The sequence below is a fragment of the Artemia sp. Qi Xiang Cuo genome, chromosome 3, assembly GCF_049724085.1.
Source record: "Artemia sp. Qi Xiang Cuo chromosome 3, ASM4972408v1, whole genome shotgun sequence".
Taxonomy (NCBI): domain Eukaryota; kingdom Metazoa; phylum Arthropoda; class Branchiopoda; order Anostraca; family Artemiidae; genus Artemia; species Artemia sp. Qi Xiang Cuo.
In genome coordinates, this window is record NC_142796.1 from 50,724,985 (window position 1) to 50,749,271 (window position 24,287).

General features: G+C 35.6%; 1 protein-coding gene across 2 annotated transcripts in view; it reads right to left on the reverse strand.

The window, feature by feature from the left end:
• Positions 1-1,534: 1,534 nt before the first annotated feature.
• Positions 1,535-24,287, reverse strand: part of LOC148954243 (uncharacterized) — a 55,684-nt gene continuing 32,931 nt past the window's right edge. For both annotated transcript variants that reach the window (XM_089087001.1, XM_089087000.1), the window contains exon 2: positions 1,535-2,807. In XM_089087001.1, coding sequence (XP_088943127.1) covers positions 2,305-2,807 — 503 coding nt within the window. In that variant the 3' untranslated portion in view covers positions 1,535-2,304. The remainder of the gene's footprint in view (positions 2,808-24,287) is intronic.

Here is a 24,287-nt window from a genome sequence, read left to right on the forward strand (position 1 = left end):
AAAACGATTACCCTTTTTTCACAAAAAGATTAGAAGATTAGCCCTTTTTTCACAAAAGGAAGGTAGTTTGACGAAACATACAGATAACGATCATTGTCGGTGGATTTTCTACAGATAGAAAATTCAAGGTTAGGAGCATTTTTTAGAATTAAAACTTATAAGAAAGATAGCTTCTTTGAATCTTCCAGCTCTAATGTAAATCGAAAGTCTTTAAATGCACCAAAAATTTTTTTGTGAATCAAGCCCATGTTCTCAAACAGAGAAAATAATCGCCAACAAAACGGAACCAGAATGTTTCAACGGAACCAGAAAGTAGAATTTTCTATGAAATCCATATACAAATTTGCCAAATAGGGAGACAAAACGGTTCCCGTCGGTAAACAATTGTCTCTGAACCTAAAATACGACTAAAATTTCTTGCAAAGGCGAACAAGGTACATTGTTGGATCGACTTCTAAAGTCTTATAATCTGACCAAGCAAAATTTTCCTCTAATTTTCTTTGTATCTCTTTAGTCTCTCTGTAATCTCTTCCGTCCAGAGAGTTCTAAAAAACTTTTCACACAATCATGTAACATCTGAATTAAATTATGTTAAAAATATCTTATTCTGTGATGGTTAACCCATTAAACTTATAGAGAATTTGATAGTCAGAAGATTAAAAAAAGGCAAAACGCGAAAATAATAAACCCATCCTCCATTGTTTAATTACTCCGGCAATTGAAAACAAAACCTTCACCTCTCTGCCATATATCCCGAAACTCAGCGACAAACTTGGAAATATTTGAAAGAAACATAATCTCTTTGTTTCTTTCAAAATGAACAAAAGGTTAAACGTTTTTCAATTCCGGAAAGAATAAAACTGACTCTATACTGCGTAGTGGTGTTTAGAGTCCCGTGTTTAGGTGGGAAGTTTTACATTGGCAGAACTCGTCAACAGCTGGGATAACGACTGCATGAACACAAGAATTCTTTGAGATGTGAAAATAAGAATAAAATTACGATTTTGATTCTGCTTTGGCCCTCCGCATTTTTGAAAATCCAGATCATCTATTTTTTGTGATGAGGCAACTTTAATATCTACAGCAGATGGCTTACAACAATCTTTTAGGGATGCAATTTAAATTAAAAGAAATACATAAATTAAGACCTTGCTTTAAATAGAGATATTGCACATATTTCTATAATCTCAATTTACTTTAATTTACTTAATATTAACAGATACAAATTACAGTTTTTCTCAGTTTAAATTAAGATCACATGACCACACCTTTAATGAAAATGGGGCCAGTAGCCAAGCTAAGTCAATCACTAAGCAGAGAATTGCTGCCCAATCTAATTGGTGAATGGTCTTTCGTTTATTCTAGTTTTTTCTTTTTTGGCTTGTTTGATTAATTTTTTCTTCTGCTCTGTTCGAGTTTAATTGAAAAGATAAGTTTTTTTCTTCTTTTTTTAGTACTGAAGACGGCTCGGTGGAGGTCCTTGCCTAAATATCTGCTTTTGTCATTTTCGCTTCTTTTTTGTCCACTGGCTGACATTACCCTCGTTATTCTCAGCTATTTAGTTCTGTTATTCATTAATTATTTATTTCTTGTTAAAATTCTTTTATCCATTTAAAGTCATTTCTGTGTTTTTAAGTTTAAATTGATTGGCCATTTCAACTGTCCCTTTTAGATTCTATTCATTCATTCATAGGAATTCCTGCTCGTTTGGGCCTTGAAGCTCAACTATATGTCTTCTCGTTTTAAGGTTTTTAATATGGTCTTTAGTTTTCTTTGCAAAACCTTGCTTTAATAGCTTTTTTTTTAAATTAGTGACAAAAAGTCAGTTGTAGGTTATTTGGTAATACATATACCTCGTATATATATACGTGTTATTATCACTTGTATACCAAATTTGAATTTTAGTTTCTCTATTTTTGGGTGGGGTGGGCGGTAGAGAAAAGTTCAGACGTTTTTTAACAAACCCAGCGTGAACATACTCTGAATTCTTGGCATTCATTATTGTCTCTCTCATCTGGATACAATAAAAATCCTTTTTCAAGTTATACCCAAGTAAATTACCCAATTTCTGATTTTGTTATGATTTATATCTAACAATTTACCGGTTAGGATGGTAATTTCTGGACACTACATTGCAGTTGTAGTAACGTTCTATTAATCAGACGCCCTTGCTTAATCTTCTTGACTTCTCAGTCTGGAGTTTTACAGGGTTACAGAGCCAATAAATAGTTGCTTACATTTTATCTTATTTTTGTATCGAAACAAACTAAAATTGAAAAAGACAGTAAAATATCAATACACACTTCAACTTGAATCACCAAATTCTGTTTCATATACCAATTTCTGTATCTTTAGTTTTAAAAACTCTTTTTTCTGCAAGTTCATACGTTTAAAAGCTGCATGTTGGCTCTTCAGGAACATCATGTCCTCATCACTATCTCGAAATTCTTCATGCTCTGCAGCTTTCGCACTTGATAGTTCGAAGTCTTCAGATTTGACAGGCCGAACTTCTTCATGCTCGGCAGCCTCTGCATTTGATAGTTCTAAATTGCCTGAATTATATGCGATTATCTCATCTGGAGTATCACAATCCTGGTCTTCCAAAGTTGAATTACACTCCACAAAAGTCGAATTACACTCCATTTTTTCACCCAAAACACTAAATGGCAACAAGAACGACATACTCTCAAACCATTCCCATGCTTTTCTCTTTAAGATCCCTGACCCGTTGCTTGAGTCCTTCAGTTTCTTTGCTTCTTTTGTGAAGGTATCTCGTAAATGCTTCCATGTTTTTCTACATAGTTCAACTGAAACAAAAAGGAAATATTAATATTCATAATTTTAAAGTTTTCTCTCCAAAATAATGTTAGGAGGATAAGAAAGTCATCCTATGCAAATACATAACAGCAAATAAAAACCATATCAAAGACTCAATGGTTGGGTATGCAGGGAGAAAACAAAATACACAAAAAAAGAAAACTAAAGCACAGCCACCCCCCCCCACTCCCCACCGAAAAACAAGCTTGGTCCAGACACCCACCGTACGGGGGCATTAAAAAGGGGAAAAAGCCGTGAAATTAAAAATGTTTTTATAATGTTATTTCCTATTTAGACTTTCATAGTTTATAGAGTAGAATATATTTATTCACTACAGTAATCGGAGCTACCATGAGCATGTCAATGTTAAAAAAAGACAAAGGAAAACAAAGAAAAAAAAAACAGCAACATCAAAAATTTTAAGTAGCAAGTGCTACTTCAAGATCATAAGATTAAAATCAGTCACAAATAGAATTTTTGATGTTGACATGCTCATGTTAGCTCCAAGTATTGTAGTGACTTAATAAATCACACGGTTCATGATTATAATAGTAACCATGTATTAAACGGATTACACCAGTTAAAAACAAATGGATACAAAATACTTCTATAAAAGGTACGTCATGTATACAGTAACGCGAACATCTTATTTTATACACAATCGTATTTTTTAATCTTTTGAATTCTTCCTCGGGTCCAGTTAAATGCAATTCATTTCTTAATTTTATCAGCTCCCGGATATCTTGGGTATTACATGGTTTTTGATCAGATATCAAACAATTTTTTGAGGGAAAATTTGATAGTATTTTTTAAACAGTTCTTTACAAAATAAAATCACCATTTTGTCGTCATCAGACAATGAAAGGATACCATGCCAATCCAAGGCTGAGAGCCATTTCCTGTAGAGATTTACTATCTCAGGTGTGTAGGGCCTCCAAATCACTTTTTTTTTTGTCTATTTGGAATCACTGGCGGATCCAGGGGAGGGAGCCGGGAGGCCCTGGCACCCTCTGTCTCTTTTTTCACTCTTTTTTAGGGATAAATTTGTCAATTTAGCCAATTATAGGCACCTTTGTCACATTCCCCCCCCCCCCAAAAAAAAATTTCGCCCATTGGTGCCCTTGTCACATTGCCCCCCCCCCAAGAATTGTTCTTGAACCGCCCCTGTTTGGAATACACTGATTAGGTACCCAAGCAAAACACAGGTGGTAACTCACACCTAACGGAAGTAGTGTAATTGGGGTATTGTAATATTCGGGACAGTTGCTAAAAATGAGATCTAACGTACGATTACCTCTTGTTGGCACGTTGACAACCTGAAGCGACACAGAACTGCTTACCCATTTGGGATCCAAATCGTTAAAAGCCACCACACACTGATATCGGCGTTAGGACACAAGGATCGTACATTACCAGTGCAAAGCTGTAAGTAAGTCATAAGGTGTCGACGATAGGGGCCGCAGGGTGGATAGTAAACAACACACCCCATTAGTGATGTCACTTCCTTGGGTGGCTTCTTAGGCCTTCACCACGACCATAAGACTTCAAAACAGTGCTTATTTGGTATATTGTTGAAATTGAGAACTCTGCTTTGTATTAAGGATCGATAAATAATACGTTCATCACCACCATGTGTTACTGTAATATCATCAGACGTCATGCTTGGTTTGAAATAGGTATCATGTCCATCAAATGCAACATACTCTTCAGTCGCGGACCACGATTCACAGATATAAGCAATATCAACAAGTTCATTTTTCAAGCATAGTTCAACCTCTTTCATTTTGTTCATAAGCGACAGGACATTTGACGCTAGTATTTTTGGAAATGAATTATGGATGAACAAAGGACTTTGCACCGCCGTCTCGAATTTGCTTGCCAACACAATGAATCGGTCCCAAGATGGGAAACTGATGCAACAACAGAAATGTATTTTCCGCTCCCCATTTTTTGGATTTCGCAATACTGTCTCTGAAAGTAGCTTTCTCCTTCTGGGGAAAATGCGGTGCACATTAAGTCAATACCTCGTGAAACAAAGGCCATGAGAAAACTTTATACACAGAGATCTGTGAGTCAGAACACAACACTCATCAGGACAGCTGTCTTTAAAAAAAAATCCAAGCAAACGCAAACAAACGTCCGGTTCTCTGCCTTTCTGCAGCCACCACTTATTTAAAACTTGCAAACAAGCAACTCAGGGGTAGGATCCGGTATGTGAGCCTCTTCATCTGTACAAAGGGATTGCAGACACTCTAGTTCGGTTTTAGTGGTTTGACTAGTGACAAAGCTACTGAATTGAGCATATGTATCGGTACTGGGACAGTTCGACAGGGTTTTATTAACCTGGTATAAGCACTTTTCACAGGCAAACAGAAAGAATTGTCCAAAGGGCTTCCACAGAGCGAGAACTATGTATGCTTCAATTCCAGCGCAAGCGCTTTGATGTAAATCAAACGAGTGACTGTCTTTTGCCGGCTTGTCACATAAAAGGCAACTCAGATCAGGACCTCAGAAGTCTTTTCTTTCTACCGTTATATAGTCTATAGAAGCCAGAATTCCCGGTGCTGCGTCAGGAGTGGCTGGTGATTTTGCCAACAAGTTTTAATCCGGGAAACTACTATTCGCTTCAAATTGCTCATGGTTCTTCTCGTTGTTATTTTTCTACTTTCGTTTAGACACAATAAAGGTTTTCGGAGAATCTTTTTGCACAGAAAGGTCTTATTCAAGTCACTTGATTACTTAGTTTTCCCACAGCTAAAATGAGACAATTTATTGCATTTAATACCCTACACGCCACCTCTTTTGCATGTTATTCCTTTTGAATAGATGTCACAAAATTCTGGGTCCGCACACAATAAAAAGAAATTCAATCCTCTAAATCTTATATGAAAAACTTTGTACTTATTTGATCACTAAATCCCAAGGGAATTTGCACTCAAATAGCAAAAATGTCAATAGCGAACTCCCCTCTCTATCCTGTCGTAAATTGCCACATTTACTCGGATTACGCCGGATTTACTCGTATATGTCACTAATTGTTTTTATATTTAGTGACTATGAGGTGCAAAATCGAAGTGTGTTTGTTGTGATAGCCCCAAGCAAATTAATCTTGCATTTTTATCTTTGAAAAGTGCACATTAATATCTTCACATGAGTTTAAAGAAGGAGCAAACAACATAAAGATTGATTACATTTTTCTCTTATTGCTTTATCTTTGATTATTATTGTTTTCCTACACATTGCGTTAAAAAAGGTCATCCTCTGGACATTTTTTCCGAAACAATCATACGATTTTAAAACTATTGAATATATAATTACAGAACCAGGATTCTCAGATTTGTAAGTTAGAGTGTAAACTCTACCTCAAAATGAGTAAATTTACATCAGACCATTATATGATGAATATAATGTTTCAGATGAATATTATATGTTTCAGACTATTTTATGGTGAATTCAAAAAATATTTTCTCAAATGAAAATAAATAGCGACATTCTGTTCCTAAAGACGAACAGAAATTATTCGGTATAAGAGGGGGGATGCTCCTCCTATACCCCCCACTCTTTGAGCTAAAGTTTTATAGTGCTTCTTATTCCAATTCAATGGTCCTTGTATTTCAGCATTCGTTCTTAAAGAATAGTGACAAAAATTAGAACTTCAGCATAAAGAGTGGGGGGAGGGGTTGAGAAGGAGGCAGTAGCCACTCCCTCATATAAAGAATAATTTCTGTTCGTTTTAAATTTTAACGTCTCTCTTTACTTTAATTTGAAAACACTTATTTTTTTTTTAATGTCCAAAGTTATCCTAAGTGCAAAGAGGGCTACTACACCTCAAACTCGACTCTTTACAACAAATATATATATATATATATATATATATATATATATATATATATATATATATATATATATATATATATATATATATATATATATATATATATATATATATATATATATATATATATATATATATATATATATATATATATATATATATATATATATATATATATATATATATATATATATATATATATATATATATATATATATATATATATATATATATATATATATATATATATATATATATATGTCTTTCTCTGTGTGTGTGTGTGTGTGTGTGTCTCTCTCTCTCTCTCTCTCTCTTTTTTTGTATATATATATATATATATATATATATATATATATATATATATATATATATATACAGCAGAATAAAATTAAATTTTTCAGAATTTCGGAAATACTTTTGAGGAAAGAAGAAATTACAATGAAAAGCGTGATACTGCTTTTTTTATTTTAAATTTTTCACCTTGGTGGTATATCTTATTGTTATTTGTTTGAAGCGTATTTACAGCATGTCTCAAAGTTTGGTGGCACCAAATACCAATGGCATGACAAAACTAAATTGTAGCCGTAGTAGAAAGTGCTTCCACAAATTGTTAGAATGCAGTCACACCTGGAAAGCAATTATTTATCCTGACAAGGTAAATTTTTGCATAAATCATACAAAGTTACCAAGATAATAAGTTCTAGAGTTATTGACGTTTTTTTTGCTAACTTCCAAATTTATCCCATTTCATGAAGTTCCTTTGGGCAGAGCCTGGGGTGACTTAAGACAACTGATAGCATCATATGGAAAACTTATATTTAATTTCAAATATACTATTAAATCGGTAACAAAACTGAATAATTAGAAAAAACCAAAGAAATCAATGATAAAAAAAAAATCAAGAAAAGGTAGGAAAGAACAAGATGTTAAGATAAGCTATTAGTTCAATAAAATTACCATCACACGTCCAGAAGAGCCAAGTTCAAATTCGGGGGCAATAAATAAAAGCAGGACAAACAAGAAGCATAATGAGCAAAGAAAACTGAAAGACTGACAAAAGAATGTCAAAGTTAAAATTAACTGAATGAAAATCCATTCAGTAGTCATTATTTAACCTGAGATTGGTCATAACATGTTCAAAACATAAAGCTATTAGTTCAGATACATAAGCTATTAGTTCAATAAAATTGCCATCACACGTCCAGAAGAGCCGAGTTCAAATTCAAAGGCAATAAATAAAAGCAGGACAAACAAAGAGCATAATAAGCAAAGAAAACTGAAAGACTGACAAAAGAATGTCAAAGTTGAAACTAACTGAATGTAAATCCATTCAGTAGTCATTATTTAACCTGAGATTGGTAATAACATGTTCAAAACATAAAGCTATTAGTTCAGATACATAAAAGCTATTAGTTAAAATAAGCTATTACTTCAATAAAATTGGCATCACAAAGTCCAGAAGAGCCGAATTCAAGTTCAGGAGCAATAAATAAAAACAGGGCAAACAAGAAGCATAATAAGCAAAGAAAACTGAAAGACTGGGAAAAGAATGTCAAAGTCAAAATTAACTGAATGAAAATCCATTCAGTAGTCATTATTTAACCTTAGATTGGTTATGACATGTTCAAAACATAAAGCTATTAGTTCAGATACATAAAGCTATTAGTTAAAATAAGCTATTACTTCAATAAAATTGCCATCACAAAGTCCAGAAGAGCCGAATTCAAATTCGGGAGCAATAAATACAGGGCAACAAGAAGCATAATAAGCAAAGAAAACTGAAAGACTGGCAAAAGAATGTCAAAGTTAAAATTAACTGAATGAAAATCCATTTAGTAGTCATTATTTAACCTGAGATTGGTCATTACATGTTCAATACATAAAAACAAGTGAAACTCGATGAAACTAAAATAATAGTAATATATATATATATATATATATATATATATATATATATATATATATATATATATATATATATATATATATATATATATATATATATATATATATATATATATATATATATATAACAAAACAAGGACATTTAACGAGAAAGGAAAAAAGCGAGTGAACAAATACAAAACTTGGGTAGCGGTTCTACCAATTAATAAGAAGAGTGAAACTAGAGAAATGTTTTTTTTTCTGTACTGTAAGGAACAAAGTTTTTTTTTTCATAACTAGAGGCACACCAGCAACCAAGAGACAAAGTAGGAGCAGACAGGGAAACAGTCTGAGGAGAGTGGCATCTGATGACGAGTGTCTTTTGGGGAAAATATGTTCTGTGTAAAGGTTTGTTGTTGCATTAAAAAAGAAAAAAAAAGGCACAAAATACCTTTCCTGTGCTCAAACGTTTCTAACTTAGCTTTTTTTTTAGAAGGAGAGGGCATGGGACTTTACTTTCTTTGATTGTTATTCGTAGGACTCTTTTTTTAGGATTTAATTTTATCTGGCACTTCTCTGGGAATGCCAGGGTGCCAAACTGGACAAGCATATTCGAGATGAGGAATTACAAAGGAAATATAAATCCTTAATTAATGGGAAGAGGGGATACCAAATTTATTTATAAGCCTAAGGAAAGGGGTAGATGCATTAGTTTTGTGGATGATATTTTTATCATGGATACCCCACTTTAAATTAGAAGGAATTGTGACACCAAGTAACTTAAAGGAGGACCCAAGATTTCAGGAGCAATAGGATCAAGAAAATTGGGCGGGGATATATATATATATATATATATATATATAAAAAAAAAAAAAAAAAAAAAAAGTTAGCATTTTCATGGATTTAGAAGAGTTTACTGTCACGCTCAAGTTCGAGGCATCTTGCGCAAAGTCATTTAGGATTCTCACAGGGTCGCTGATAAAAATTTTATTTGAAGTTTCAATGATGATAAGGTCATTGACAAGTTTCCATCTGTCCAGAAATCCTTAGCCAGGCTGTTAGTTATAGCTAAGAAAAGTAGGGGTCCTGGGAGAGTACCTTAGAGCAGTCCATTGTGGACATGGAGAAGATTTAAATAATGATTCAAATATTTAACTACATGTGATCTATTTGATAAAAAGGAGGTAACCAAATTCACCAGGGAAGAATTCAATGGCAAGTTTTTCAACTAATATATTGTGGTTGACAAGAACAAATGGTTCTTGTAGATCAATATAAACCAAGATTAGCCAAGTATTAGGCTTTTCAAGAGTTTTTCCATGGTGTTCACAAGATGAAAAAACAAGATGATGGGAAGTTGAAGTGGATTTGAGGTTCTCAAATCCCCTCAGGTCGGTAATAGGTTGCATTTGTTCTTTTAACCAGTCTGCAAGGGATCCTTCATACCGTTTCAAGAATGTAGGAGTGAGAGAAATAGGGCAAACACCTTAAAAAACTAGGCTTTACATCTTTTTTAAGGGGCTTATGAAACCCTGCCTCCTTATCTGTGGACATTGCCTTGAGTTGGCAATCTCACCGAAAAAGACAGACGAGGGCGTTGAAAGGAAATCACAGTAAGACTAACAAGGGGAAAAGTGATGTTAAGAGGGCAGGCACTTGTTTTTCCTAGTCTTCCAATTCTTCTTTTGATCTCCAAAGGAAAAATAAAGGGTAAAGAACAGGACATATCATCAGCTGATAATTGATAAGACAATACAGGAAGGCTGTAGACAATGGAAGCACGGAACCTGTTAAAGTGTTTGGAGGTAGCTTCAGGGGGGTCAGGTAGGTTGAAATCTAGCTTACCAAGTCTCTTGCCACCCAAATTTTTGACCTCTGAATATCAGTTTTTTGGTTTGTTTTTAAACAATTCGTTGACTTTAATTTTTTATTAGGATCGAATAACTTTACTAATTTCTTCAGTATTTTTCGTAGTTTACTAGCTCCAACCAATTTGCCATTTCTGAACAGCATTAGTTTGGATCTAATTGTGTCTTTATGAGTTGATTGATGTAGGGGTTGATTTTGGGTTGATTTTGTCCTTTATGGGTTGATTGCTTATCACTAGAGAAGTATTTTTCTGGGAAAGAAATTAAATATTTAACATTTTTACGGAAAGTAGAAATTTTTTCATCATGATTTTGTAAACTGAAAATATTGGACAAGTATGGTATTTTCTATTCAGCCATGTGCCAAGAGAAAGAAGGCCAGAGTAATTACGAGGGCAGTAAGAGCCACAGGTAATTGACAAAGAATTCTCAAAGTTTAAAGAGGGAGACTAAAGGATGGACATGTGATAACTCCCACCCAACAGGGGCAAAGCTGAGGGTGGAAATTAAAATCATTCATTATTCTCACTAAGTCAGAAGAACATCAAGAGAGGCATTTCCCCTAGTTGTTGGAATTTTAACTATTGCCTAATATTAAGAGAAGAACAAATTGAATCCACCTTGAGATTATTGGCATCACCAACTAATCAAGTCCAGCACTTGGATGCTTAGAAATAGTAAAATCAGTACTTTTCTGCAATTGCTGGATGAATCCACGTTTTCATGAACATTTTGGTTTGGTGAGTAATAAAAGACAGTTATTGTAATAATATTAACGGGACCAGGGAGTACCTTCAGCCTGATACTTAGACAAAGGATTTCGTCATACTCAGATAAACTAGCAACTGGAATTATTTTGAGGTGAAGATTTTTCTTAGTAAAAAAAAACCTAAATACTGCCACCTTTTTTTCAAGTGGGTGATCTTGAGGACACAGCTTAAAATACTCTGAATAATTTGACTAAGTGGGACATCATGGAACAGGGACTGTACTTCGGGATAATATCTATTAGAGGTGAATCTGATAAAACCTCAAGTTCAGAAGGCTTGTCAAAATTTTGACTTTCAGCATTGGTAACAAGAAATTTACGAAAACCAAAACGACTTGAGAACTTGACATTTGATGAATTTGGGTGTTTCCCGGAAAGGGTTTCAACATTCTGTGTTGGGATCTTGGAATGACACGGTTGGAGGTTGAATCCTATAGGTTGTTGAGAGAAGGGAGGGGACAAGGATACAGAAAGAGAGCAATCAGGAGGGAGATTGTGTTTTCCAGTTGACAGCAAGGGAGAACAAGAAGTGTTTATTATAGAATAACTTCCCATGCAAGATCTCTCAAACCAGTCACGTTGATAGGGTAACCACAAGGGATACAATGCATGGCTAATTTTTTGCAGGGATAGGGTAGGGATAATTTGACTTAAGTGGGGCTTTGAAAGGGAAAGGGGGATGAGAAGCCAAAGTAGTAAGGGTGTATAAGATTGAAAAGATACATTGAATTGCACAAGAAAACCCACGCGTGTGACACTACACTTACACGTGAACATTCTAAAAAACTTGGCAAGGTTTTTGTTATTGATAAGAATTGCACATGAATGTATCGTTTGACGTAGATATTTTTTAGGAACCAATCAGAGACATTAGAGGTTGCTCAATATACGATAACTTGATTGGTGATTGGGATTTGAATAAAAGGAATGGTTTTCACTACAATTCATATTAGTAGGAGAATTGAATTCAGAGAGAATAGTTTATTTGAGAGGATATTAGTAGAGAAAAAATGAGTAGTGCATTTACATTATTGGAGATTAATGATGGAACCGGTAGCAGTAATGATATACGATTGCCAAATGTGGTTGTGGAAAAAACCGGAGGCTGCAGACTATGCCTTGAATGGGATGATATGTATGCTACATACGTGATATCATTAAGCAAATATAAGCAGGAGGAGCAACTATGTTTTGCTGGAAAAGTGAATATTATCCATATAAATAAACTTCGGTCAGCATTAGATGTCCTATCGAAATATATTGATGAGAACAAAATTCATCAGTGAATATTATTATTGTAATTATGCTCAATAAAATTGTTTTGCTAAATCAAAGGTATTTTTCTTTCTATAGTAGATTAGCCTATATTTTTTAGAGTATAAAAAATTCTGGTTAGTCTGTAGTTGGTTGTGAGAGTGTTAGGACTCTAAAAAATGGATAGATTTGAGAAAGAGCGAATCATGAGGAATCTAGTGTTGATGGAAAAACGTTTGATTCTAGATGACGATTTTCTAGAGCTATCTATTCAAAGGAAGATATTTTCTCGGGGAATGATTGTTGATATAATGAAAACTGATTCTCCATCATTAGACTATTGTATGTAGCTTCTACATCGTGGTCCAAATGTATTTACACAATTTATTGATATATTGATCACGGTTACGGCAAAATGATATTGTGGATATGCTTTTAAACACTAGTTTATAAATCTAGGACTTTTTTTTTTCATGATAAAGATGGTGTTCAAGGATGATTTACTCTCTCTCCCTCTCTCTATCCCAGACAATTTTGTATTGCTGCTAGCTCAGTTTCATTGTGGCAGTGAGAGAGTCAACACATGAAAAAATGTTCCATACATGTCCGCTATGTATGTACACACTGGGCAGCTGGTCATCATGTGAGAATTGCACAATGATTGATGAGTATGATGAAAAGTGTAGATTATGCAACCCGAGTAAATTGCATAGAGGATATGCTGTACAAATTAAAGATTGTAATTCATGTCTTGAAGAGATGTGTGACTCTCATCCTAGAGGAACCCTACGCTTGAACTGCCACTATGATAAATGTAATCAGTGGGAGAATATATAACCCGGTATGATTGGAAAGAACCCTAAACGTGATTTTAGTTTATTGCTACGAGATTAGTATCGTCCTGGTTTTAGATTGTTCTGGGAGGAAGAGCCGGGTCAGCGATTTAACTGTTGGAGCAACAAAAGAAAATGGTTTCTACGTCATCGTTGTGAAGACAATGGGTGTTATGATTATAAGCCCACTGATTTTCATTTGGATGTGACGGAATGTGATTCGACACTTGAGGACACTGTTTGTAAAATTGCTTCAAATAAGCGAATTGAAACATGTGAATTCTATAGAATGAATGAGAATAGTATCATTGACTATACAAAGAGATATGACAAGAGTGAAGTTACACTCTACTGTAGAAAATGTGACCCCGACATTGCAGTACATCAGAATCAGTACACGGTGAATTCAGATAATCTACCAACACTAGTTGTTGTCGACAAATACCTATACCTAGTAGAAGATGAAATCTAAAGAGTAGAAAAGTCGTTTTATCATGTATATAAATTTTTATCATTTATTAATAAACAATTTCACATACATTTTTAGAACACTTTATTCGTAGGGCACTAAAATCAATATTGAATACGCTTGTAAGTTTATTTTCCACTAGAAAGTCGTTCAATCGAGGTAAGTCAACCTAGATGTCGAGAAACTGTTTGTAGGCATAGCCACGACATCTGAACATGAAAAAGAGTAGTGCGTGAAAGCCACATGTCTTGGTCGTTAAATCCTGTACTCTTCGTTGATTTTGAATAATGGTTTTCCCACTGCTTTCAATAAAGTTGCTGATGTATGGAGTGTAGAATTTATACGATAGGCCAAGAGGATCAAAAAATTAAATATTCTTCGCCGTTTGAAAGATGCAAAGCCAATGGCTAGTCTTCAAAGTAGATAGACTGTTAGTACCAATGATTAGCGTATTGTTAACACTTGGAATGTTTTCAATGTAGTCCGAAGGTGTACAAAAGAAATCGCACTAGGACCTGCTTGGATCCATACTAAATATTCTTATATTTTGGTGTCTTTTCATGGTGATAAGTCTAATGGAACCCTGCAGTCGGGTGTGATCTCCCAATAGGTTTCAAATTGACGAAATGATATTAGCGGGATGCTCTCAGTCAAAGAATTGGCAAATGTACACTCTAAACTTACATTCCCTGTTCGTACTATGCTCATATCCTGAGTCCCCGACAAGTCCAAAACAATTACCCCATGATTTTTTGAAAACATTGAATCAGTTATTCCATTTTCAAATAGTTGGGAATCATGATCTAGGGATTGCAAGGTCAACTCATACAGAGTTCTATAGGATTTTTTGCCAAATGATAGAGTGTACAGTGGAATACTATTCACTTTACACACAAGGCTAGATGGACCAAAAAAAAATTAAAATCATGGGGAGATGCAGTCCAGGATCCAACGGCACTGCCACTCTTCACTAAGGCCAAAGTCAATTTTGATCGGATTTCTCCATTGATAAATGATGAATTGCTATAGCTACGAGAGCCGGTGGCAATATGATGTTGATTGGTGATCGTATGAGGAACAAGAAGCTTAATGTTGTTGCTATTTGTTCTTATTTTGTCTAATGCCAAGGTAAATGAGCTCATATCCTGTTGTTTTTGGGCGTGGAGAATAACCAATGTGATAATGATATTTGCATCGGGTGCTGCAGGAAGTGTTTTTCTCAAAATGAAATTTGACGGGGCCAGCTGTAACTTTATATCAATCTTGACATTGGGGGGTAGCCATTGGGATATATTGAATATCTCATGATTTAATTTTCCAACCAGATGATACTCCTGGGTCACTGCAGTAGTCAACTCGCCGTCAGTATCAACACCTGGTCGATATTCATAGCCCAATGATTGTCCTCTCAACTCCTTGTATGTCTTTGGTGTCATCATCATAAATTGTATGTAGCTTGCATAGTTGGATAAATTATTGCTAGTGCTCACCAATGTACCATTAATAAATACATTAATTTGTTTTAACAGATTGTGTAGAATACAGTTCTCGTAGGAGAGACCATCGCCAGCAGTTGGAGTTGTATTATCTGACTTTTTCTTCACCGCAACATTTAAATCAATAAATGTTGATGACAAATCAATGAAATAGTCTTCATTGGAAAATATTTGAGAGTGTATATTTTCGGAGAGGGGTTGTTGGGGGTGAAATTGTTTATAGTAGCCATACTTGACACTGACATCAACATTTTCAGCATTGAATAGATTCAATGAGGAACTGATTGATGGATATGATTCCCTGCAGGGGAGATCAGTCATCTTAAGAGAAGAAGTCCTTCTTTGATCTAACAATCCTTTTCTTTTTCTTCTTCTTCTGCTGCTTATTGGTCTTCCTTGTTTTATTCCTCAAAGTCCTTGTTGATGTCCTTCGCTTCCCGCCTGGGTTGAGACTGATGAGTGAATGACGCGCACGCAGCCTTTTCAGCCCCTCCCCATTTTGCCGAGATTTTAATTGCTCACCAACGGCTCTTGCTGAAGATCTAATATTTTCATTAACACTCTCCTTGAAATTCTTGCCCGACCCCCAGTCCTGTAGTGTTGAGGCAGCAAAATTTGATACAGCAGGTACAAGATATTTTCTGGCAAGGGGTAGTGCAGAACGAAATAGCCTAGCAAACCAGCTACCAAGACCATAGCCAGACATTGTAGTACGCCCCTTGTAGTAGTCCAATCCATTGCCTATTTGACGTGGCCTCAAAGCACCAACATAACAATCGATATCGGGGCAGACAAATTGAATTCTTCTATTGTTCATTTTAGGTGATTGTGCTGTCGCTGACAATGGGTCGAAAATGAAATGTAATCACTGCTAAGCCTTTTGTTATTGCTAGAGGATCACCCAATTCACTTCTTAGTGTTAACTGACAGTTCCAAATACGAAGTGTTTACAGAAACATACTGGAGATGCTATATATTATAGTCATGAACAAGTTCATGAGATTTTTTTCGTTCAAGAACACGGAGGAGGGGGAAATTTGAATTACCAACTCTCGATATTTCCACTAAGGATGCATAGAGAAATATGCAAGTGTCCGAGGTGAAACCAGGTGGATAATAAGCAAAAACAACTTGATCCATCCCGTAAACGGTGCCAGCATTTCTCCCATTGATCATATTCTGTTTAAAGCCAAGAACGTCTCTCAGATTATCATTGAGAATAATTATTTCAGTGTCAACAGGTGAGGTAATGTAAATCCTATCGTGTTCCAATGAATACTTAAAATGGAATGTTCCATTCCTACGATATGAGATTTTTCTATTGATTGTACGACACAAATTTTTCATATTATCATATTCAATATACTCTAATTTAACACGTGGATATTCGCTAGATTTAAGTGCTTCAACCATTTCATAGTCAACAAAGGGAGTCCAGTCGAATGGTATAACTTTCATATCATACAAACGATCCTTTCTCAGGATGTCGAAGGTATTTTTGAGAATACAGTCAACAAGAGCCACTTCATACGCACCGTCAAATTTGATGGCGGGGAGAGTTTCGTCCAAAAATTACTTGTCGTATTCAAGTCGTTGTAGAGAGGATCGGAAACATTGGACATGAAAGTTACATAGAAATCACTTGGCATTGTCAATATATTAAACACCGATCCAAGAATCAAAATCAGAGTTGTATCATAGCCCCCGAACAAGTAACTGTTTCTTACCCCTGCGAGTAAGTGTCTTTAATAGCTTTTCAATTTGATAGATTTCACTATTATTTCTAACTTTTTGTAGTTCATAGTCATAAAAGCCGCCGAGAATCTCTTCATCTTTGTTATCGCGCAAACGATAAGTTATGGGTTTAGTGTCTAGGGTTTTCGCCACTTTACAAAGTTCTCTGGACCACAAGTAACACCTCTTTTCCAAAAAATTAGTTTTTCTATTATTTCGAACAGTATCACCAACCTTTAATTTATTTTTCTTCTTTACACTCGTTTCATTAGAATATTGTTTAAAAATGGTGTCAATTGTATCATGATCAGAATGATGAACTTCCGTTGGGGTAGAGTTGGACAATGATCGATGAGGTCGTTGATTATAGATCGACATGATTTTATCTAAATCATGAATAAAAGCCGGTGTATTTTTAAATGTACAATATCTTGAAATTAAAAGTCGAATAGTTCTTATCAATCGTTCGGCCATTGCAGCCTTTAAAGGACTATGACTATGATAGAGCAGTGTACTATATTTCACTAGTACTTTTGCAACATGAGGATTAACAAATTCACTACCGCGATCCGTTTGAATTTTTTTATATGAATCCTGTTCGAGAATACTTTCAATGGCCTGAGCAACTTCAACACCTCTCTTTGATCGCAATGGAATGGCATATGTATAACGACTATAAACACGGATTGCAAGTAGAATGTACTTGTACGGTGTATTTTGACGTTGTTGAATCTCATCTAAAGTTAGGAGATCTGCTTGCATTATATGCAATGGGAAAAAGGCTTTAGTTTTTCGATTAGGGGTCGGCGCCGTTTCTGTTTCTGTTTCTGTTTTTTTTTTCTAACGGTTTCTTTTGTGTTTTTTTTTGGGAAAACGGAAAAAAACAGAAAAAAGGTAGCCGTTTTTTTTTAGTACCGTTCCTGTTTGTGTTTCGTTTTTTTTATAGCCGTTTTTGCCATTTCTGTTTTTTTTAAACCCGTTTTTCTTCATTTTCCGTGTTTTGATTATGAATAGCACCATAGCGCAGTCTATCGACTTTTATTGGATTAGCGATACTTGCCATCTATCGAAAAGCGCTGTCTTTACGTCTTCCGAAGAAAAGATTTGCTATTGAAGAAAACATTCGCCATAGTAAAAATTAATCTAAAGCAGTCTACTTGGATTTACACCTTTGGTTAGTCTTGGTTAGTAGATGGTTACCTGGTTGGGTAAAGGTGCAGATTAGCTACCCCAGTAGCGTAGGGTGCAGAGGCGTTGCAAATAGAACCAGGATATACACTAAGAAGTGATTTGTTTACATCCAGCTTCTACTGAACCCTATCTGTGCAAATTTACAGCCCAATTGACAGAATAATATACAGCAGGTAATAAGTTGTTTTTATCAGGGGTTGCTAAACTGTACCTTCACCCAGATTAGCTCCCCCTGTAGTGTAGGGCACAGAGGCCCTACCAACAGAACCAGGATATACAGGGTGAGTTCCAGCCATTTAATTTTCATTACCCTAGTAAGCCCTGTAGCACTAGCAGAAGCGGGACTATAGAAAATCTTTGATATCCAATTATCATATATAGGAGCTACTCAACGAATCTTGCTGATTTTGCCTCTGCTAGTGCTGCAGGGCTTACTAGGCTTACGAAAAGTAAAAGGTTGGAACCCAGCCACAGTAAGAGATTTGTTTTTATCTTGTTTCTACCGGACAGTATATCTGCAACTTTACAGCCCAATTGACTGAATAATATACAGAAAGAAATAAGTTGTTTTATCAGGGGGAACTAATCTGCACCTTTACCCCTGGTTTCTCCCATCAACATAATTGAATTAGTTGATTGCAATTCATAATCAAGGGACTGTTAAACAAAGGAGTAGGCTGAACATGTTGATGACCTACCCTTCAGCATGAGGGTATAAAATTTCCAAATGACATGTTGGGAGTATACCCAATGGATAATATCTAAAATTTCCATTCTACAGAATGTAAAAATAATATCCAACAGTACTTAGTTATTGCCAAAATTATCCAACTAGTTAGCTATCTGAGAAATCCTTTTAAGCAAATAAGAAATTATCCAACTAGGAAAATAATTAAATTTTAAAAGAAAACCAGTTTTATCTTGCTAGTTAAAAACAATCAAACAGTTCATGGTAAACAAACTGTAAGTAAGGAGCAACCCAGCTCTATGGTAACCGAAACTCTAGAAAACGGGTGTTTGATACCAACGGATGTGCCTAAGGGAAATGCCTAAGGATGTGCCTAAGGGAATTATCTGGCTAGTTGGATACTAACCCCAAACTGCTTAGAGAATCTTCTTATCCGCCTAGTTGGATATATATCAGAAACACTAAGCAAAATTATTATCCAACTAGGTAGATATTCTATCTGCCTAAGAGAAACAATTTATCTGGCTAGTTGGATATTAACCCTAAACTGCTTAGAGAATCTTTTTATCTGCCTAGTTGGATTTATATCAGAAAAACTAAGCTACATTATTATCCAACTAGGTAGATATTCTTGTTGTGCCTAAGAGAAGCAATTTATCTGGCTAGTTGGATATTATCCCAACTGTATAATGGAATGTATTTATCCTCCTAGTTGGATATACATCAGGAGTGTTAAGACTTGGTATTATCCACCTAGTTAGATGTTCATGCTGGGCCTAAGAGAAATGAATTATCCAACTAGTTGGATATTAACCCCAAAATGCTTAGAGAATCTTCTTATCTGCCTAGTTGGATATATATCAGAAACACTAAGCTACATTACTATCCAACTATGTAGATAGGCTATTCTTGCTGTGCCTAAGAGAAACAATTTATCTGGCTAGTTGGATATTAACCCAAAACTGCTTAGACAATCTTCTTATCTGCCTAGTTGGATTTATATCAGAAAAACTAAGCTACATTATTATCCAACTAGGTAGATATTCTTGTTGTGCCTAAGAGAAACAATTTATCTGGCTAGTTGGATATTATCCCAACTGTATAATGGAATGTATTTATCCTCCTAGTTGGATATACATCAGGAGTGTTAAGACTTGGTATTATCCACCTAGTTAGATGTTCATGCTGGGCCTAAGAGAAATGAATTATCCAACTAGTTGGATATTAACCCCAAAATGCTTAGAGAATCTTCTTATCTGCCTAGTTGGATATATATCAGAAACACTAAGCTACATTACTATCCAACTATGTAGATAGGCTATTCTTGCTGTGCCTAAGAGAAACAATTTATCTGGCTAGTTGGATATTAACCCAAAACTGTTTAGACAATCTTCTTATCTGCCTATTTGGATATATATCTGAAACACTAAGCTATGTTATTATCCAACTAGGTATATATTCTGTATAGGATATTGCATAGGCAGTCAAATATTCAGCTAGGTAGGTAAAGGAGTAAGAGTCTTAAAAATGCTATTATCTCTCTAACATGATATTTTATCTTGATACTAAGTGTAGTTGGATATTATTTTTACATTCTATAGAATGTAATTTTTTTTAAGAATATCCATTGGGCACCTTCCCTGACATGTTAATTTTAGGCATGTTCACTTGCAGCACCCAGGAAGGAAATGTGAATAGCCTCGATATTCTTTACCCTGCAAATGTCATATACTTTAGTAAATATTTGGAGCAGCTTATTTCCAATGGTCTAATTATTCAATATATTATCTGCATTATAAAATCTTCTAGCTACATCAGAGAGTCCTGGGCCTACGCTTTACTATTTCCTGCTATTATTAATATTATACTTTTATTTCCCTTAATATACCATATGAGGAGTATTCACAAATACGGAAAAAATATACTTGCTTATGGAATAAAATTATGCTCTGTCCTACAGAGAAGTGTCTTTTTTCCTTGAATTGTTCTTCTTTAATACTCTTGTTTGCAATCACAGAAGTATCACTCGACCAGCACTGCTCCATGCACTTAGTAATGATATGCTTTACAGGTACCGATACACATGCTGTCATAAATGGCATCAAATCTGGCATCAAATATTTCATCAAGTTCTGACTCAGATCTTGGAGAGAGCCCTCCGTCAAAGAAAGTCAAGTTCTGGGAGCAACATGGGACCAAAAATAAGGGAGCAGCTGTAATTACCTGCAAAAAAGATGTGAAGTCAACAAAGGGGTCTGCAACATTGTTTGGCTAAACACAAAATTGCTGAACAACCTAAACCAAGTACTGTTCCAAAGAAGTCACATTCTACAGCCTTGTCTCAGCTCAGCATGCCGATCACCTCATGTGAAACTAACCCAACTCGATTTGAAGGCACTGGAAAGAAAAGGGACATAAGAAATTTTTTGAAGTCAATAAAGCAGCAGCAGCTGAAGCTGAACAAGTTGTGTAGCAAAACGGTTTGCATTGACAAGCTTCCTATTTCAATATTCGAAAAACCAGGAGTAAAGGCTCTAATCTCTAAACTTACAGGAGGTCTTACTGGCCCCTCAGCTCGTACTGTTGCAAGACATCTAGTTACAGCAAAGAAAAGGAAGGTCAATCAGCTCAAAGCTGAACTCCAGAAAGTCCGGAAAGTGAAATTGACCCTAGACTGCTGGTCTTCAAGAACGGGGTCTGGCTTTCTAGGTATTACAGCTCATTATGTGATGAAAAGCACTGACGCCTAGCTAACTTTGGTGCATAGAATCCTTGCGTTTAAGAGACTCATAGTTGCTCACACTAGCGCCAACATTCTTCGTGCAATCCGTAGTAGCCTCCAGAAGTTCAGAATTCTACGGAAAGTCTACTTTATAATTACTGATTCAGGAGCTAATATAGTAAAGGCTCTCAGAGACGGTGACATTATGCGAAGCTCATGCTTTGCACACAACCTGCATAATGTGGTGACTAATGCCCTTAAGCTGTGGGAATGCAGAAACCAGACAGATTTAGTGAGTGTTCCCCACCTAAATGATTCAGGATCCAGTTCAGAATCTGATGACAACGTTGATACTGCTGAATAAGATGACTTTCCTGACCTGATTGTAGGATATGATGACATTGAAAAAACTGAGTATACCGACTGCGGTAATGATGAAGATAGTAGCTCAGAATCAAATGATTCAGACCTTGACAGCGATAGTGAGAGCTCAATACCTAGACAAAGAGGTGTCTCTAGTGAAGTATTGACGCTGGGACCAGCACTGGTAAAAATACGAAAGCTGGTTAGAATCCTGAAAGTATCTTCCAAATCCCACGATCTTTTTGAAGCTATTCTCAAGATATATGATCTTAGTCCATCCATCATAAAAGACATGAATGTTCAATGGAATAACACACTTACAATTATAGAAATGTATTGTGCCCGTAAAGAGCCAATGCGCGACTTCTTCAACCAAAATCTATGTGACGCTAGGATTAGAGAGCTCGAACTTCACAGCAATGAGTGGTCCATCATGTAAGCTGTCATTGAGGTTCTTCGCCCGTTCAAACAGGCAACAGTGATAGCTAGTGGATACAATTATGTTTCGGCAAGCAAAGTCGTGCTGATGATTAAGGGATTACTGTTGTTTTGTCAGACTCCAGATACTAGTATTATGGATGAGTCAATCAATGGGCTGAAGGGACTTCTAGTTGTTCAGCTCAGGAGATATTTTTCAGCCAGTCCTAAGTTTGATATGATGCTCTTCACAAGAGCTGGCTTTTTGGACCCTGCAATTTATGAAAAAATGACACATGTAGACAGAGAGTCAGCTCGTCAGTCCATCTCCTCGCTTCTCCAGAAATTCATCTCCGAGCAGAGAAGCACAGAAGAACTCGATCCAATCCAATTGAACTCCACATCTTTCCCTATTGACGTCGCTCCTACTAAGGCAGGGACTAACCGAAAAGGGTCACCAGAGACTCTTGATCAAGAAGACAGCTTGTTTTCTAAGTTTCTTGACACGACTGGGTTACGGATGAACTCTACCAGGCAAAATGCCAACAGTATGAGCATTGACCGCGTGGCAGCAAATATTATCAGGGCATATGAGGAGAGAGTTCCTGTGTTTTTGAGCGAGAGACGAAGATCAGGACAAAATAATTCTGATCCACTAGAATTTTGGTCTGATTACTTTTACAATTACCCGGAGTTAAGTGAAATTGCATGTATGCATCTATCAGTCCCTGCAACTTCAGTTCCCAGTGAGAGTGCATTTAGTATTGCTGGGTACTTTACGCGAAAGCAGTGCTCACGAATGACTGCAAAGTCACTTGAACTCCGAATGTTTTTAAGTGATAAATTTTAATTTATGTGGTCTTTTCATATATTTGGTCTTTTTGTATATTTGGTCTTTTTATTAATCTATATTAATAAATATTCACTTTACTCTCGTAAATCTGAAAAAAAAAACTGAAAAAAACAGAAATATCTGTTAAAACGGCCGTTTTTTAAAAAACAGGTCGTTTGTGTTTTTCGGTAAAAAAACGGAAAAATAGAAACGGATTTCCGTTTTTTTTTTTCACCGTTTGCGTTTCTGTTCCGTTTTTTCATTGCCGTTTTTTACCGTTTCTGTTTTGGCCAAAAACAGAAACGGTGCCGACCACTATTTTCGATATTGATTAGCACGAAGTCTATGATTTCTATGCAGAGTCTAACTTGATTCATTTTGTAGATAGTCTTGTACACCTTTAGTGTGAACACCCGTGACTTTAGAAAGAGTGGTGGGTGGACTGAAACTCCCTACTTCACCAATATTTTCATAAAGACCATTCAGAACTTCAGCTATTTTGAACTTAAACAAGGAGAGTAATAACTGCTTCCCTGTTGTATAGTATTTGGGGTGGGTGATGGTGACATGATACGTTTTCACTTTTTCCTTGCCACCATTGTCAAGTTTCCACTAGGTGTGCTAGTATTTTCCAAGATTGATTTAAAATCTTCTTCTTCATGTTCATGTTTTAATGGTGTTGTTGTTGTTGATGATGCATGTTCATTTAATTTTTTTAGAATTTTTCTATTGCTAATAAGACTTTTGTGGAAGTTTAATGTATTTAGAAAGTTGTATAGATGAGTGTCAAATGATAATAGTCCTTTACGATTTGTAACCATATCATAGATTAAATCAAGTAGATTATAACTCTTGCCCTGAATTATAATCCCTTTCCCATTGCTCTCAACTTAAATTTTGTCTTGGCCGCATTCCATGAGAAAGGTGAGAAGTCGTGAAATTTGCTGACAATATGAGTGGGGCATAAGATTTATAAATTTCAATACAATTGAACACAATTCTTCCGTCATTAATTTTGTTCCAGCAGCACCAGCAGAATCCTGAGGAAATTATTCTTTTTTGTGATCAATACCATTAGTCTTCGACTGATAGGGCTTATTTTTGTTCACCCGGCG